Source organism: Clupea harengus, chromosome 21, assembly GCF_900700415.2.
Source record: "Clupea harengus chromosome 21, Ch_v2.0.2, whole genome shotgun sequence".
NCBI lineage: Eukaryota > Metazoa > Chordata > Actinopteri > Clupeiformes > Clupeidae > Clupea > Clupea harengus.
In genome coordinates, this window is record NC_045172.1 from 9,943,254 (window position 1) to 9,959,970 (window position 16,717).

Below are 16,717 nucleotides of genomic sequence, written 5' to 3' on the forward strand. Positions count from 1 at the left end.
CAGCACACAACTTTATTAGCTTGCCTGCCCAATGTGGCAGATAAAGTTCACTAAATATCACATCATTTATCAGGCCTGTCAAGCATCCTTCCTTTGAAGGGTACACGCACACACACACACTATGCACCGAATACACCACACACAATCACACTTACACATGCAAACACACACACACCCACACACTCAAATACATACTCACACACACACACACATACTCACACACACACACACATACTCTCACACACACACACACACACACACACACACACACACACATACATATATACTCTCTCTCTCACACACACACACACACACACACACACACACACACACACACACGTCACATACTCTTCTCTGGCTATGGCTGACATTTCGTACCAGTATAAACTCCCCAGAGCGGTCCTCTCATGTCCCCTCACCCTGTTGTTGATTTGACCGCCCCCCCACCCCATCACCCCCCAAGCCTGACTTGTCCAAACCCTCAGAAGACGTGAGTCATGAAGGACAAGCAAAGACACCCTCTTGCTCAAAGACAGCCAAACGGCCCACCACAGCATGATGCCTTGTCATGTTGGAGGTTTCATGTTGCGATGTTGGGAATGAAGAAAAAAAAACACGGATAAGGGAAGGGGTGGAGTGACGTTTGGATAAAAGTTTAATTTCCGTGATTAGGAGGGTTAGTGAGTCAGCTGGATGTGGGGCTTGTTTGTGTGTTGGTCATGGTTGACTGATGAGAGCGTTCAGTATCACAGTATCGCGGGGTGGGGGTCGTGTGAGCATATGTGCTTGTGTGTGAGTTGTGTTGCCCTTCTTGCTGTACGTAACTTAGCTGTGTGAGTATGTGTTTGTGTGTGTGAGTGTGTATTTGTGTGTAAGTATGTGTGTTTGTGTGTGAGTAATAGTATGTGTTTATGTGTGAGTGTGTGTGTGTGAGTTGTGTTACCCTTCTTGCTGTATGTAACTTAGCTGTGTGAGTATGTGTTTGTGTGTGTGTTGTGTGTGAGTATGTGTGAGTGTGTGTGTGTGAGTTGTGTTGCCCTTCTTGCTGTACGTGACTAAGCTGGAAGCTGTTAGCGTTGCTTCGATGGAGCTCTGCCGGCTCCCTCACGCTACGGCTCCATCCCAGAAGGAAGCTACTCAGTCAGTTAGCCAAACCCCCTGCTCCCCTCTGTTGTCTATTCGCTTCCCAGACTAACATCAACTACATGAGCCATGTGACCATCTAACTAAGTATCACAGTCATCTATTAGTAAGGGATAATATACAGTCTGCCGGTCAGTATCGGAAAATAAACCACGACAGGACGAACAGGGTCTTGTTTTGTCCTGAAGAGATTTATTTTTCTAGAACTGAAAGGCACACTATACAGTATCCTGTTTCTTATACAGTTATTTCACAAGGTGATGAAAGACATTCCTCCAAAATGTGTCCTTTTTAATGGATTTGCTTGTTCCGTGGTTTCTGCTGAGAGAAAAAAAATTCTTCACACAAATAGCTGTTACATGGCAACTTATTACTTGCTGACTTACTGACTTGGTGTTACAATGAATTTCTGCTACAAAAAAGTAAATGGACGACCCGCAGAATGATACGAAAGATGTGAAAAGATACCGGCCATATTCAGTATGCTATCTAAGTATTACGATTTTTAAGGGTGTAGTGAGTTATGGTTATGGTCCAGATAGGCCCTTAAGCCATGGAGGCTACCCCAGTGCTTTGGTTGCTAGACCTCCAAGGGAATGGTTGCATTGTAAAAAAAACAGCTTTGTGTCTGTAGAGATAAAGAGTGTTATACCCTGAAAAGAGTGTCTGCCAGTGGGAGCTGGAACAAGAGTGCCCTCTTCGTCTTAGTCTCTATGGTGGGTCTGTCTCTATGGTGGGTCTGTCTCTGCCTGTTCTTCCTGTCTGTCTCCTCCTTCTGTTCCCTCTCCCAGACATCATTATGGAAGGGAATTCAGCTCTCAGCTGACCTTCTCTGGGGAAAGAAAAAAATGACAGAAATGAAATAAAAGAGGCATGTAGTTTTGGTTCAGGTGGTAAAAAAAAAGTCTCTTTTGATGCTTTGTTAGTCAGCCAGAGTGTGGCTGTGGAAAAAGTTGTAGAAAAATCTTTGAAACTGAAATTCTTTACCCTTTTCACTTGTATCACAGACATTGCTAACAAATAACCATGAACTGTCTTGCACGCGCACTAGATGTTGGTGATGTGGTCATACATCCTTAACACGAAAAGACACAAAAAAGCATCACAACAAGCCACTTAACCACTCAACAGACAGGAATCGTAATCTCTATCAGTTAAATAGAGCCATGAATTTTCATATAAATGTATGATTATGATTCATTTTTCATAGCTTTCATACTATCTCATGCCTATAGGCTATGAAAAGATCTCAGCCGTAGACCCAGTGAGCTGCTGACAGTAGACTGGCACTGAGATGTGGCCTAAGGGGAACATCCTGGGGGGAGAACCCAAGTTAGTTATGGTGGAGGTGGAAGATGGATGTATGTATGTTGCATAATCAAATCAACTCAACTCAAGACTCCCCTCTTCCTCATCTCATGTGACCTAAATCTCATCTCATCCATTTCTTCCCCTCCTCTCTCTCTCTCCCTTTGCTGGGTAGCTCTTTTGAATAATATATCACGATCAGTGACATGCCCCAAATACCACGGCACTACGATGTGGTTGTGCAGTCGTCATTAGGAACAACCTCACCTGCTTGCTCTTGCGATGTCCCAGTGGGCTGTTGCCCCCCAAGGGCAGTTGCTCTTCCTTTGGGCAAGTTCTCTTCCTGTGTAGTGTCAAGTGGATTTGAAGCTCCCGGAGCAGAATATATGGTACAATGAGTGTGTGTGTGTGTGTGTGTGTGTGTGTGTGTGTGTGTGAATTTAGTGTCAGCTGAATGAGCTTTGGAAGTTTTTATGACTTCGACTCCTGAATGATTATGATATTGTCCTAGAGTGCTGAAACAAATATGTTTCTATGAATGCGCATAAGGACATGTGTTTGTGTGAGTTATGTGTTCAAGGTTTTGTGACTCTGTGTGTGTTGTAACAAATACGGGCATAGCACACTAATTTTGCTCTGTTTAACACAGACACACACACACGGTCCTGTTCTGACACACAGCAAACACAGCATAGTGTGTGACCTTTGCACAGAGTCTCAGCATGTGACTCGTCAGTGTGACTGAGTGAGTGTGTGTGTGTGTGTGTGTGTGTGTGCCTGTGGGATATCACACACCTGGCACGGACACTCGGCAGATGTTCCTCGAGCAGCGGGGCGGAAGGGACAATCCGTGAGGTCTTTCAGGACTAAAAGTTTGGAGAAGGGTCGTGTGTGTGCTGTCAGCCTCCTCTAACAACTCTGTGAACACCACAGCACGCCCAGCACTCTTTGGGCTCCATTGAGTAAGGACATTATCAGGAACGAAGAAATGGAAACCTAGAAGGCACACGCTGTGATACCTTTGATTAACTTCATAGTGCTTTATTCATTGATGAATTCAATCTCTTTTAGTGCTGATTTTGCTATGTGTGCATGGGGTGAAAGTCTGATGTGAAACTCTTTTGAACTGTTTCCGAGTTGAGTGTGACTCAGCCAGTTGACAGTTTGCCAAATTGACCAGCAAGTGCAGCATTTGGCGTTTAAGGAGCTCTGTTGCTGCACCACACTTGCATTGGTGCGTCTCCATCTCTCCCGAGGGACCGTTTTATTCTATGAGAAAAAGAGGGACGTTTGCATCTTTCAGTGCTATCGCTTGAATGCTGTATACATTTGAGATGAGGATGCTGAGAGTCGAATCACTCCTCCCAGACCGGTACTTCAGACTGGATATGGTGTACTGGCAGCTGGTGATGTTATTATGCTGAGCCCTCCTGTTCCCCCCTGTCTGTCCACAGAGACCTGCTCTTCAACCAGATCTACGGGCGCCTGGTGGAGAACTCTGTTGCCAAAGGCGTGTTCCTGGAGAGCCTGGAGCCTTATATTTTGAGCGAGCGGATTGGCTGCCTGACTGCGCCCGTCATGAGGGACCTGCTGGCCTACTTCCAGGACAACGGCATGATGGAGAGTGTGGAGGGCTGCCTGGTGCACATGGACATCACCAACCTGGATATTCAGCAGGTGTGTGTGTGTGTGTGTGTGTGTGTGTGTGCGTGTGTGTGTGTGTGTGTGTGAGAGTCTACCTGTGTCTGCACCTGTGTGTATATGACTGTGTGTGTGTGTGTGTGTGTGTGTGTGTGTGTGTGTGTGTGTGTGTGTGTGTGAGTCTGTCTGTCTGTCTCCGTCTGTGTGTATACGAGTGTGTGTATGTGAGAGAGAGAGGCACAGAGAGAGGGAAAGTGAAATGCCTTGTGCACATTCCTCATACATCACCAGCCTGTGTGCATGTGGACCCACCTTTGGCACATACAGTCTTGTGTTTGAAAATACAAATACTTTGCAATGCATTTTTCATGATCGTTTTAGCTCTGGCTGTCCCCATGGAATCCTACATCCAGACCTTAGTGGGCCTACATTCAAGCCAAGCAGGTTTCTCTTTGGACTGCCAAATAGAAGGCTCCACACAGACTCATTTGAAGGCCTTTGTAATGTTTTAGTCCTCAGCTAGAACCATTGATTTATTGTGCATTAAGTAGCAGGGCTTATCTGTGTCTTCTCTGCGCTTTTCTTAGTGTGTTCTGTTCAACCCGTGACATGCTGTCATTTGTTTACAGTGCTTTCACATTTTGTGATCAAACAAGATTAAACGGGTCAAATTTTACAGCTTAGATACTAAAGATTGTCTTTTATGGCTGGTTTTGTGTGTCTTTGCGTAGGTGGTGCAAATGTGTTGGGATAATCAGCTTTACGATGCCATGATCTACGTGTTCAACAGTGGAATGAATGACTACCTCACACCGATGGAGGTATGAAGCTTTGCACTCTAACACGCATATTTGCACACACACTCACACACTCACACTCCTACAGAAACATGCAAAAACACAGTCACCACACTATGTAATATCAGACACGGACTAGAACAGCATTCAAGTCCAGCTGTAGATTTATGCGTCATCTCATCATGTCTGTACTATGCCCTTCACATGGGTCCATTATTGAAATACTTCAATGTTTTGGTAGCATCGATTACTGACTCTTAGGACACAAATGACTACACCTCGATTGTGTTTGTCAGTCTCTGCGTGAGAATAATTGTACTACAGACACACACTCTAGAAATTATTTTTGAAAAAGAAAGAAATAGAATTTGGAAACTAATGAGTCTGAAAAATAAGCCAAACAATAATTTCTAAGAACTAATAATAATTATAATAGTAAAAACAACACATACACATTTTATAGCTGTCTGCGTAATCCGCATTGTTGACACCCCTGGTGGTGTTGGGGATTGTCTGAGCGCTGAAAGCTTTCGCTCCCCTAATTGATTCGCCGCGGCCCTGGCAGGAACGGTGGAGCGCAGAGTGCTAAATTAGCATTCACGCGCCGGCTCTCATCTGTCTGCGCCTAGGCAATTATCCGGCTCCGCCACCCTTCCACTCCAGTACAGCATGCCAGGCTTTTTGGAGGGTTTTTGGACACTCTTGCATTTGTGTTGGATGTGGATGTATGTAGCAATTCATTTTATTGTGTTTGTGTGTGAGAGAGGAAGAGAGTGTGTATGTTGTTTGTTTGTTTTTGTCTGTGGTTTTATTTGCTTTTGTGTGTGTGTGTGTGTGTGTGTGTGTGTGTGTGTGTGTGTGTGTGTGTGTGTGTGTGTGTGTGTGCGTGTGAGTGTGGGTGTATGTGCGTGGGTGTTTGTGCGCGTGTGTGTGTGTGTGTGTGTGTGTGTTTGAGAGAGAGAGAACAATAGAGAAAGAGTGAGTGTGTTTATGCGTCTGACCAGTATTTGTTTTCAGTCAGGCAGGTGCTTTTGTTATTTGAGCTCCACGTAGAGATGAAAGATGATGTTTTTGGCTCCTCTGACAGCACAGATGAAAGAGTGTTGGCTGGGACTGGGTTTCTGGTCATATATATTTTGGCCCTAGACGAGAGTTGCACCACTCATATACATACACACACACACACACACACACACACACACTCACACCCTCTCACACACACACACACTTTCTTGCTATCTGGTATCTTAGGGACCTTTAATTTAGCAGATGTTCCAAAAACCTGGAACACAGAATGCCTCTAGCCCAGTTTAGGGCTTGTTTAGATGCTCCCTGGGGGCTGGGAGATGGGCACCGCTTAAAGACACCCCAAACGCTTCCTCCCGGGGGGGAAAGCTGTGTGAACAATGAGCAACATAAACACCTCACACAGACACAGAAGACAAAGATGTTAAACACTGCACACACACAAGCACTCACGTACACACTCACCCTCACTCACTCACTCACTCTCTCTCTCTCTCTCTCTCTCTCTCTCTCTCTCTCTCTCTCTCTCTCTCTCTCTAACATACGCACAGACACACTCACACACATCCTGACCTACTCTCCCTCTCTCACAACTAAAGATAGGTAAACAAAGATATCAAATACTGATTGTGCAGAAACATGCATACACACACATACATGCACATGCACACGCACACGCACAGAGAAGAGAGACACACAGAAAACTGTCAATCCTTTCCTTTTCTGTCGGTTTCAGAAACTATTCCAAGTCATTGGGCCACCACTGCGGGAAGGCAAGCCCCTCACAGGTAGGAGTCGCATCGGGTTCTGCTATTACACCCTGGCATGCTAAGATGATAGTTTAGGTAGCCTTGATGTTTGTGTGTGATGGATGTTCCACTGTTTTTCTCTTGCAGATGTAGAAGTTGTGATGGGGAACAAGCTGTTAGTTTATATAAGGTGAGATTTGCACTTTACTCATAGACACCTCTCAGATGCTCACAAAGACAATCACAGACATGTCTATACAAATATATAGATAGGCAAAGCAACAAACACTTGTGCTCAGACACACACACACACATATATATTGATTAGAGATCACACACATGCTCACGCATACACACATTCAGTTATTGTTAACAGGTTTGTCTTGTCACTGTAGCTGCTGTTTGGCAGGAAGAGCCTATCCTTTAGGAGACATTCCAGAAGACCTGGTCCCCTTGGTGAAGAACCAGGTATGAAGAGAGAGCCCATACGCTTGTCTTTTACAGATATGCTTTATCAGTATAAGTATAGTGTGTGGGTGTGGGAGCATGCATGGGTGTGTTTGCCAATAAAATCTACTGCCTTAAAGACAACTGACCTCGCCTGTTTTCACACACATACACACACACACACACACAAATCCACCCTGCTTTTTTGTGTGTGTGTGTGGACTCATGTAGTTGTTGTCGGTTGGAGTCTCTCCCTCTCTGTCCCTCTGTTTGTCTTTCAAACCAAGATGTAGAAAAAGCTGCGTTAATATGCCACAAACTAAATGTGTGCACCGCTCTCTCCATCCCTCTCCTCCTCTCTCTCTCCCTCTCTCTCTCCTGATTTCACTCATCTTGCTCTGTCTCTCCTGCACACTGCCTTGCCCTGTAAGGCCTTCTGCGGATGGTGGTTACATAATTCATGTAGTCAGACTGAAGGATGAACGGGCTTCTCAGTGGCCCTCAGAATTGTAGGTCACACTCCAAATGTGTGCACCTATGTGTGTGTGTGTGTGTGTGCATGTGTGTGTGTGTGAGGGAGAGAGAGAGAGACCTCTCTTATTTGTGTTCATTTACATGTTCGTGTGTGAGTGTGTGTGTGTTTTCCTGGCATGGTTGAGTATGTGCTTAAAGCATTCTGGGTCCTCAGCAGGAGGTAGAGGGGATTTCCTCTTCCTGCTCTTCTTCAGAACCAATCCTGGAACGATTTGTCCAAGCATAGCGACCTTGGGACGACCTCAGGAAAATTCAGAGGCGCACTCACACTCACACACTCACACACACGCTCAATCCCGTCACGCTTCAAAGGTTCAATTTCAAGGCACTTCCATCTCCAGTTAGTTATCCTGATAGACTCTTTTCAGCAGGCATTCCACAGGACCTGGGAAAGGCTTTCAGATCCTGGGAATGTGCATCAGGAATAGCCATCATCATTCCTGTTATCCCAGCTTTCCCTGATTAGTTTTTCGCTCCCGAGCAGAGACCTCAAATTTGGGGTATCACCGATTCTGTAACTGCAAGTGTGTGTGTGTGTGTGTGTGTGTGTGTGTGTGTGTGTGTGTGTGTGTGTTAATTCAAGATGTTGGTGTATGTTGAGTACAATCTGTTTTTGTCCTAGTGTGTGTGTCTGTGGGTATGTGCTTCTGTGACTATGTGCTTGGGCTTGAGTGTTTGTAGTGTGAAGGTGTGTGGAAGGGGAGAGATTGACTCTATCTCATTTGGTATTATGTGTTTTGGGTGACATCTCTCTGTCTTCCTCCTCACACACACACTCTCTCTCTCTCTCTCTCTCTCTCTCTCCCTTGCCCTTTCACATTTCCATTCTTTCACATTGCACTCCCTCATTGCACTTCAAAAAGTCCTTGAATGCAGGCCAATTACCTGCCATTGTGGGTCTCTGAATTACTCATAATGGCTGTATGCTTCCCTCCAACTGTTTCAACACATGCTCTTTCATGCACCGGTATCCATGGTGACCAGACATATCTGTATTATCTGCACACGTGTGTGTGTGTGTGTGTGTGTGTGTGTGTGTGTGTGTGTGTGTGTGTGTGTTTGTGTGTGGTGGAGGAATAGATTTGCTACATTTTAGCATCTGGAAACAGGAAAACTACAGTTAGGATATTGATGTTTGATAACAAGTGCTTTAAAATCTTGTGTGTGTGTTTTGAGGTTTGCGTGTTTGTTTGTTTATTGATCTGTTGTGTGTTCATGTGTGTGTGTGTGTGTGTGTGTGCGTGTGTGCGCGTGTGTATGGGTGTATGGGTGTGTATGTGTGTGTCCGCTCTAGGTGTTTGAGTTTCTAATCCGGCTGCACTCAGTGGAGTCGTGTCAGGAGGAGGAGGTGTACCCCTTCATCAGAACACTCCTGCACTTCGACACTAGGGAGTTCCTCAATGTCCTCGCATTGGTAAGGCCTGTCTGTGACACACACACACACACACACACACACACACACAAAGATACACACACCACTCAATACAGACTATACAACCTCTTATCTGGCTCATCAAGCTGTGTCAGAGTAGGGAGGATTGATTGGTAGATCGATTGACAGATGAAGCTATTGATTGATTGGTTGATTGCCTGATTGGTGGGTTGGTTGATTGATTGTTTGTCCCTGATCCGTGTCTTGTGCTGTATCCCCTGCAGACGTTTGAGGACTTCAAGAATGACAAGCAGGCTTTGGAGTACCAGCAGAGGATTGTGGACATTTTACTAAAGGTGAAGATGTGCATTTACTCGGAGGCATGAATATGCACACACGCCAGAACTGTCTTCCCCTCTCTTTCTTACTCACTCACTCTGTCTCACATAGCTCAGCTCACACAGATAAACACACACACACACACACACAACCAAAAATACAAACCGCAAAACTTGACAGTGATGCAATGTATCATTTAATTAACTTGCTTACATATACAAACACTCTCTTCCTGATTTAACATACATTCAATCCTCTACTCCATATGTCTTCTGAGATTCTGCTTTCATCTGTAAACAACATCTCTCTGTAGAAATAGAGACTGTATGTTTTTACATACTCTCAGACTGAATGTCCATTGTTCTGGGTACTCTGAAGAAATGTCTCGTTTTGCCTTCATTTCCCATGTGAGAGATGTGGTGATGGCGTTGTGTCATTCTCTCAAGGGTCCTTGAACAGCAGCGGGGGCAGGAGCGAGCCTCCATGCAAATTGTTAAACCCACTCTCATCAGTCCCAGTCAACACTTACCAATCTACTCATCAGCTCGCCCTATCAGCTCCCAAAGCCCGTTACTTAACTCATCACTGCCATCAAGAACCCTCGAAAGCCATTCTCTCTGCCTCTTGTGGTCGCTTACTCACTCACTCACTCACACACACACACACACTTACACACACACAAATATATACACACGTATACACGAATCCAATTGTTTGTGTTTGTGTGTGTATCTGTTCAGGTGATGGTGGAGAACTCCGACTTCACCCCCTCCCAGGTGGGCTGTCTCTTCACCTTCCTCGCTCGTCAGCTGGCCAAACCAGACAACACCCTCTTTGTCAATCGCAAGTTGTTTGACCAGGTGAGCGTCAGATGATTTGCATATATTTCCACATTATTGATCCCCCATGACTTTGACATAAAGCTGCAGACAGGTTGTAGTTCCTATTCCTGTTCTGTCCCGGTCCTGTTCTGGAGTGGGTTCGCGTTGGATAATGGGCCCAGGCCACTTTAGAGTCAGTTGTTTGTTGTTGCAGAGGCGGAGAGATAAATATTGCAATTTATTGCTAGTGACCATGGCAACGCATTAGTTAATTAGTAGTCTGTTATTTACGACCACAGCAGCTATTGCCACCCCAACAATAACAACTTCATGTTAGCTATAGGGTTTTATGAATGTTGTTTGAATCGTGGAAGAGATGTGTTAGCGTAAACAGTACCAGACTGCAAGCCCAGCATGAAAACATAGCGGCGTAAAAAGGGAAGTCCAGAAAGCAGTGCATTGAGGATGCTTGTTCATTGCTCCTCTGAGTGTTCACTGATGTCCAATCAGTGCTCTCTTGACACTCGTTTTTTTATGTCTGCTAAATGCTGAGCAAAGCCAAACAAAATGTCCGTGGGAGTCATTCCCAAAAAGTCTGCCTTTGAATTAGTCCAAAACTTTTGAGCTCTCTTGTTCTCACAGAAGAGCAGCGACTTATGTGGGCAAAAAATAAATAAAACAGCTGGTGTTGTTGAGCAGATGATGGCATGGCTTGTTCTCTTTTTGACAGTATATCTCATCACACATGCTGTAAAAATAGCTGTGGTACATTAAAGGTGTCTGGCTGCCTCTCCCCGCTGCCGAAAGCTCATTATCGCGTGCCAGTGATGTGTCGTACTGCGCCACGCCGCACTGTGCCACGCCGCACTGTGCCAGCAGCTCACAGCTCTCCGGCTGAACAGAACCACCAAAGCGCCACTCTGATTCGTGCTGATCCTCAGCCATCCGACGGCAGTGGCATGTCTGCTAGGAAAAATTACACTGGGATCCGGAAGCCTCTGTGTTCTCTCTTTAGCTGGTTCAGTCGGAGTTCAGCCGCTGTGTTTCGTCTGCTTGTGTCTTTGTTGTTCTAAAGTGACACGAAAAATTAAGTGTGAACTGTGTGTGTGTGTGTGTGTGTGTGTGTGTGTGTGTGTGTGTGTGTGTGTGTGTGTGTGTGTGTGTGTGTGTGTGTGTGTGTTTGTGTGTGTTTCTTCCCTGCTACAGGTTTTAGATTTTCTCTGTAGCTCTGATGATGATTCAAGACACACAGAGAGACAGCAGGTATGTGCATACAAAACCAGATATTTATCACAGATGTACACACACACACACACACACACACACACACACACACACACACACACACACACACATACATACATACACACACAGGTCAGGTCAGGTGACCCCCTATGTTGTGCTTTAATTGGTCTATAGGTGCTGCTGGAACTCCTGCAGGTGGGAGGTGTTGTACAGTTTGATGAGGGGCGGCTGCTAAGTTTGGCAGAAAAGGCCGAATTGTAAGTCTCACGCACACTCACCTACACATACAGTAGATACACACACATGCGCACTCACAGACACCTACACTCACACACACATTCTCACACACACACACACACACACATTCTCACACACACACACACACACACACACACACACACACACACACACACACACACACACACACACACACTGCAACTCCCTTACCTCAGTTTCACAGTCTGCACTTCTCCTCTCCTGCTGGGAGTGTGTGTAGTTCAGAGTGCAGTCGATTTGATGTCAGCCCCTCAGTGATCGTGAGGCCTCCACTTACTGCCTCACGCAGTTGCAGAAACCCCCCCCCCCCCACCTCAGAGCAGGTGCTCAGATCAATACAGACCACTATAACACAACACCACCAATAGCACCACCACCCAGCCCCATCCTGAAGGGTTGGCTGACCTGCAGGGATTGATTCAACACCCTGACAATGGCATTCAAGCTAGCACTCTCCTGTTAAGTTAATGGAAACTTCTAGTCAATAGTTGAGTTGACACTCTCTCTTGAATATATATATATATATGTGTACTTTTCTTTACTTTCTGTGTTTCTATCTGGCTCCCTCAGCTACCAGATCTGTGAATTTATGTATGAGAAGAACCACTTGTATGACAGGATCATTGATTGCTACCTGAAGGACCCCCTGAGAAAGGTGAGCTGTGAGCTGAGCTCCTCTCTCTGTTATTCACTGTTTTGTTTTCACCCTCCCTCCCTTTTCTCCTCCTAACAGCGCCACTTCCTCCTGCACTACATAATCGAATAGTTGAAAACAAATTAATAGTTGTGTTCACTGACAAAACCTATTGCATCACTGTGAACTCATAGTGAACAGTTGCAGAGTGCAGCAGCTTATTTTCTTTATCTTTCACGGTTGCTTCTCAAAACAAGGCTATTCTTTTTTCATGTCGGTGCCTCCAGAACCTTCTGGTGTCACACTATTGGCATGGCATCCAGATCCACTGGCTCCCGTCAGTCACTCACTGCCTCATTGTGACTTTGACATCGATACGACAAACAAAATAAAAACCTTCTGCGGTCTCCCATTTTCTTTTCTGTAGAGAACTTGACAGTAGGATGTTTCTTAACATGAACATGACTTTCTTAACAATATGAACATTGAAAAGTGTGGAAGTTAAAGTATAATATCGTAGCCGCATCATCACCCTAAGGGAGTATTGTGAGAAAAGATTAGGACACAGGGCTAGATAGGCATCTATATACATGGGGCATGTAGATCATTATCACAGATCAGCATCTACCATCCATCTCCTTCGGGCAGCGCTCCAGGCCACCATTACCCTGGTTTGCTTGGACTGGAACACCAGTGGAGCTCTATTCTATCCCCCCCTCCCACACACACACACACACACACACACACACACACACACACACACACACACACACACACACACCCATTAGCACCTGCTGTCAGTGATCTTCGGTCCCCCACTGGGCTGTAGTTCTGAATAGATAAGCTCCTCGCCTGTCAAGGCCATGGCCCTCTGCTACTGTTAACTCACCCAAGCGTCCATAAGATCTATGACGCAAACCAATTCTTCTCTGTAGCAGTTTTTCAAAACATAAAATGAGAACCGAGACAAGGCCGCAGAGAAGAAATCAATTGGAAAAGATGCGACTCCTCGCATTGTCGCTTACATTCACTAATCTCGTTTGAAGCGTCAACGCATTCTCCACGTTCCTCTTATCTCAAAATGAAGATACCTTGTTCTAAAACAATTTGGAGGTATATTGTTTTCTAAATAGGATGGAGTTTTCTCTCTCAACAAAGAATTTGATGAAAGCACTTTGCTGAAACTATAAGTCCTTTCGATCGATTATATTGGTTCTGCAGTCCCTTGAGATTAGGTCATGTGAAAGCCTTGTTCGAGTCCATTCCATCCCACTCCATTCATTCTTTGTCTCTTTCTGTAAGACCATCTGAGTGTTAAAGTGCCAATGTAAGAGACTGAGAACTGGCACTCACCACCTCAGGTGGGAAGAAGTGGAACCATAATGATGGGCGCTCTCTTTGGTCTGGTCTTGTCAAAGGAGTGCCTTCAAGTGAATGACCCTGGGATTTAATATCTGTTTTCATTGCTGACCTTTCTTCAATGAAACAAGCCCTTGGATAAATATATTTGTATTAGACTTCTGGATTAGACTTCTGGAAAGAGCTGCCTCTCCTTCACTCTCAACAGTCCTGTCCACAGAGATATCCCGAAGCTAAACACGATACAGCTGATTAACCAAGATAATAGTCTTTCGCTGTTTTCATAACAGCACTCTGACCACAAAGAATAAGGGCTGCCAGACAGTTTTGCATAGTTGAATTATGCAAGCACAGTAAAGGCATTTGCTCAAGCCTACACAGCTACCAAACATAAACCTACAAATCTAACCCGTTTAGGTTTTCAAACCCTGTTTCAGAGCATACTGTATAGTTTTGTGGTGTAGTGTCCCGTATAAATGTGAAATGGTTCCCTACATGCAATTTTGCTTGTATGTATTTGTTTGCACTTTATATACATACAGTTTGCAGTATGATTGTAGGTAACAGTTATCTAGCCACTATCTACAACCTAACTTGCTTACTTAATGAATGTCAGGTGAATTTCAACAAAGGCTTGTTTGTTTGCATCAAAGTTACATAGTAGACCTTTAATGTGAAAACTCCAAATATCCTGAGTGGTGCAGATGTTGACAAAGCATTCCCAATCCCACGAACACAGGAGGAGATTTTCAACTACATCCACAACATCCTGTCTATGCCAGGCTACAGCCCAGAGGAGAAGCACTCCGTCTGGGACAAAACCCTCCAGCACATCCAGGTGCGGCACCCCTCAAGAACCCTTCTCCTGATTGGTGTATGTACTGTATTATCATATCCTATTGGGCCTGTCACTCACATCTGTTTTCCTTTCATCGGCAGGAACTGGTGAGCATGGATCCCTCCAAATCAGCTGAGATGGTCTCAGTGCACTTTGTCGATGAAGTCCAACCCATTACCACAACGTTACAGGTATCATACACTCTGTTTGTCCCTTTCTTATTCCCATATTTCAACTTAAGATGGCTGAGGAGGGTTTTTTTTGTTCGTAGGAATCGTATGTTTTCATAATATAATAATAATAATAATAATAATAATATAATTGTCAGATTTTATCTTGTGTCTATTCATTTATTTGGTTGTTTATATTTTTTGTGTTGTTTATCACAAATTGGCTTTCAGTCAGTAGACTCCTCACTCAGATAATCCCAAACAGGCATCAGCCAGACAGACATCTCAATCAGATAGAGGCAGACGCTGCACACACACACACACACACACACACACACACACACACACACACACACACACACCCCTCACACACACACACACCATACAGTCCATATCACCATGTGCTGGAAATCTCTGTCACCACTCTGACACAGACACAATAAGTGTATAAGAAGATAATCTGTCTGGCAGACACCTGCACTCAGAGAGACACACACACACACACACACACACCTTCCATACATTCGAATCTGATCTTCCCACGTATGGCATGAAAGTGTGTGTCCAGTGGTGCCCATATTAGCATTTGTTATCAGCATTGACTACAGCTGATAGTGGCGCATGTATTGGAGGCCTGGGCCCTTAAGCGCGTGTATCAGTAAATGGATTAGGACCTATCTGCAGTCTGCTGTGCAACTGGGTTTGTGTTATCGGCGGTTCGCTGGGAGATGGGCTATGTGCTAATTGAAAATACTGTTTTGTTCGCGTATAGGAGTGTGTGTGGCGGCACTCTGGGATTTGGGCGGAGTGCGCGTGTGTGTGTGTGTGTGTGTGTGTGTGTGTGTGTGTGTGTGTGTGTGTGTGTGTGTGAGAGAGAGAGAGCGTGATGCCTCCTGCTCACTGGAATTAAGCTTATACCAGCACTAGCACCTGTGAATACTTCCTTAGCAACATGTGCTCGCCTCAGTTTCTCTCTCTCTCTCTCTCTCACACACACACACACACACACACACACACACACACACACATATACACACAAATGCGCACACACCACTTTTCCGACTTTTAGAGGCCTGTGCATATACTGGTAGTCCAGTAATTATACAGGCAGGGTAAACGGCTCAAATCGAAATTCTCCCACAGTGCGAATGAGTGAGTGTGTGTATGTGTCTGTGCCTTTCTTTCTTTCTCTCTCTCGCTCTCTCTCTCCCCTCTCCCTCTCTCTCGCTCTCTCTCTATATATATATCCCTCTCTCCCTCTATATATCTCTCTCTCTCTCACTCTCTATATACAGTATATATCCATCTCTTTCTCTCTCCCTTTCACTCTCTCCCTCCCTCTCTCTCTTTCTCTCTCTCTCCCTCTCTTACTTTCTCTCTGTGTGAGCGTCTCTCTGACTTTTCTCCAGATTTGTAATCACCTCCTATATTTTCTCCTTCTCTCCACTCACCAGGAGGATTATCTGGTGTTCCAGTTTCTGAAGAATCTCCTTGACCCCAGGTAACTATACATCCTCACCAGTACCAACAAACAACACAGAAAAAAAAACTGCACTCACTGTACAATTCATTTAATGGAGCAGAAGGTTGACTTCACTGTTTGACTTCAATCATTTCCCTCTAAATATTGGAGAGCGTGGCCTGTGGAGGATGCAGTGCCAGACAGGAGTCTCGCTGGGGAGGAGATGCTCTTTGGTCTTTGGTGCTGTTTCGACTCAAGGCCTCCACACACTCACACTTTTTTCCCTCAAACTCTGAAATATAAAGAAGGCTTTCATGAAGCATTCATGACCATTCATTTCGGGACGATCTGGTTGTCTCTCTCACTCCCTCTCTTTCTCACCATCTCTGTCTCGTTTGTCTGTCTTCTCTTTCCCTCTGCTCTCTTTCTTAGAGCAGTGTGTGTACTTTTTGTGTGTTTGTGTGTGTGTGTGTGTGAGTGTGTGAGCGTGTGCGTGCCTGTGTGTGTGTGTACTTTGTGTGTGTGTTAGTGTGTGTGTGTGTGCGTGTGTGTGTGT

The 16,717-nt window shown here is 45.0% G+C and overlaps 1 protein-coding gene and 1 long non-coding RNA gene across 5 annotated transcripts in view; one reads left to right on the forward strand and one right to left on the reverse strand.

Annotated features, from left to right (window-relative positions):
- vps8 (VPS8 subunit of CORVET complex) overlaps positions 1-16,717 on the forward strand; it is a 39,493-nt gene that overhangs the window by 18,069 nt on the left and 4,707 nt on the right. For all 4 annotated transcript variants that reach the window (XM_031558129.2, XM_031558131.2, XM_031558130.2 and 1 more), the window contains 14 exons: positions 3,906-4,128; positions 4,824-4,913; positions 6,652-6,703; positions 6,812-6,854; positions 7,060-7,132; positions 8,940-9,059; positions 9,302-9,373; positions 10,097-10,216; positions 11,384-11,440; positions 11,597-11,679; positions 12,269-12,353; positions 14,431-14,529; positions 14,631-14,720; positions 16,154-16,200. In XM_031558129.2, the coding sequence (XP_031413989.1) occupies positions 3,906-4,128; positions 4,824-4,913; positions 6,652-6,703; positions 6,812-6,854; positions 7,060-7,132; positions 8,940-9,059; positions 9,302-9,373; positions 10,097-10,216; positions 11,384-11,440; positions 11,597-11,679; positions 12,269-12,353; positions 14,431-14,529; positions 14,631-14,720; positions 16,154-16,200 (1,254 nt within the window). The remainder of the gene's footprint in view (positions 1-3,905; positions 4,129-4,823; positions 4,914-6,651; positions 6,704-6,811; positions 6,855-7,059; positions 7,133-8,939; positions 9,060-9,301; positions 9,374-10,096; positions 10,217-11,383; positions 11,441-11,596; positions 11,680-12,268; positions 12,354-14,430; positions 14,530-14,630; positions 14,721-16,153; positions 16,201-16,717) is intronic.
- On the reverse strand, positions 745-3,062 carry LOC116218092. The gene is made up of 3 exons (XR_004162654.2): positions 2,719-3,062; positions 1,796-1,975; positions 745-1,461 (listed from the first exon to the last, which is right to left on the reverse strand). It is a non-coding gene; the product is annotated as an uncharacterized LOC116218092 (long non-coding RNA).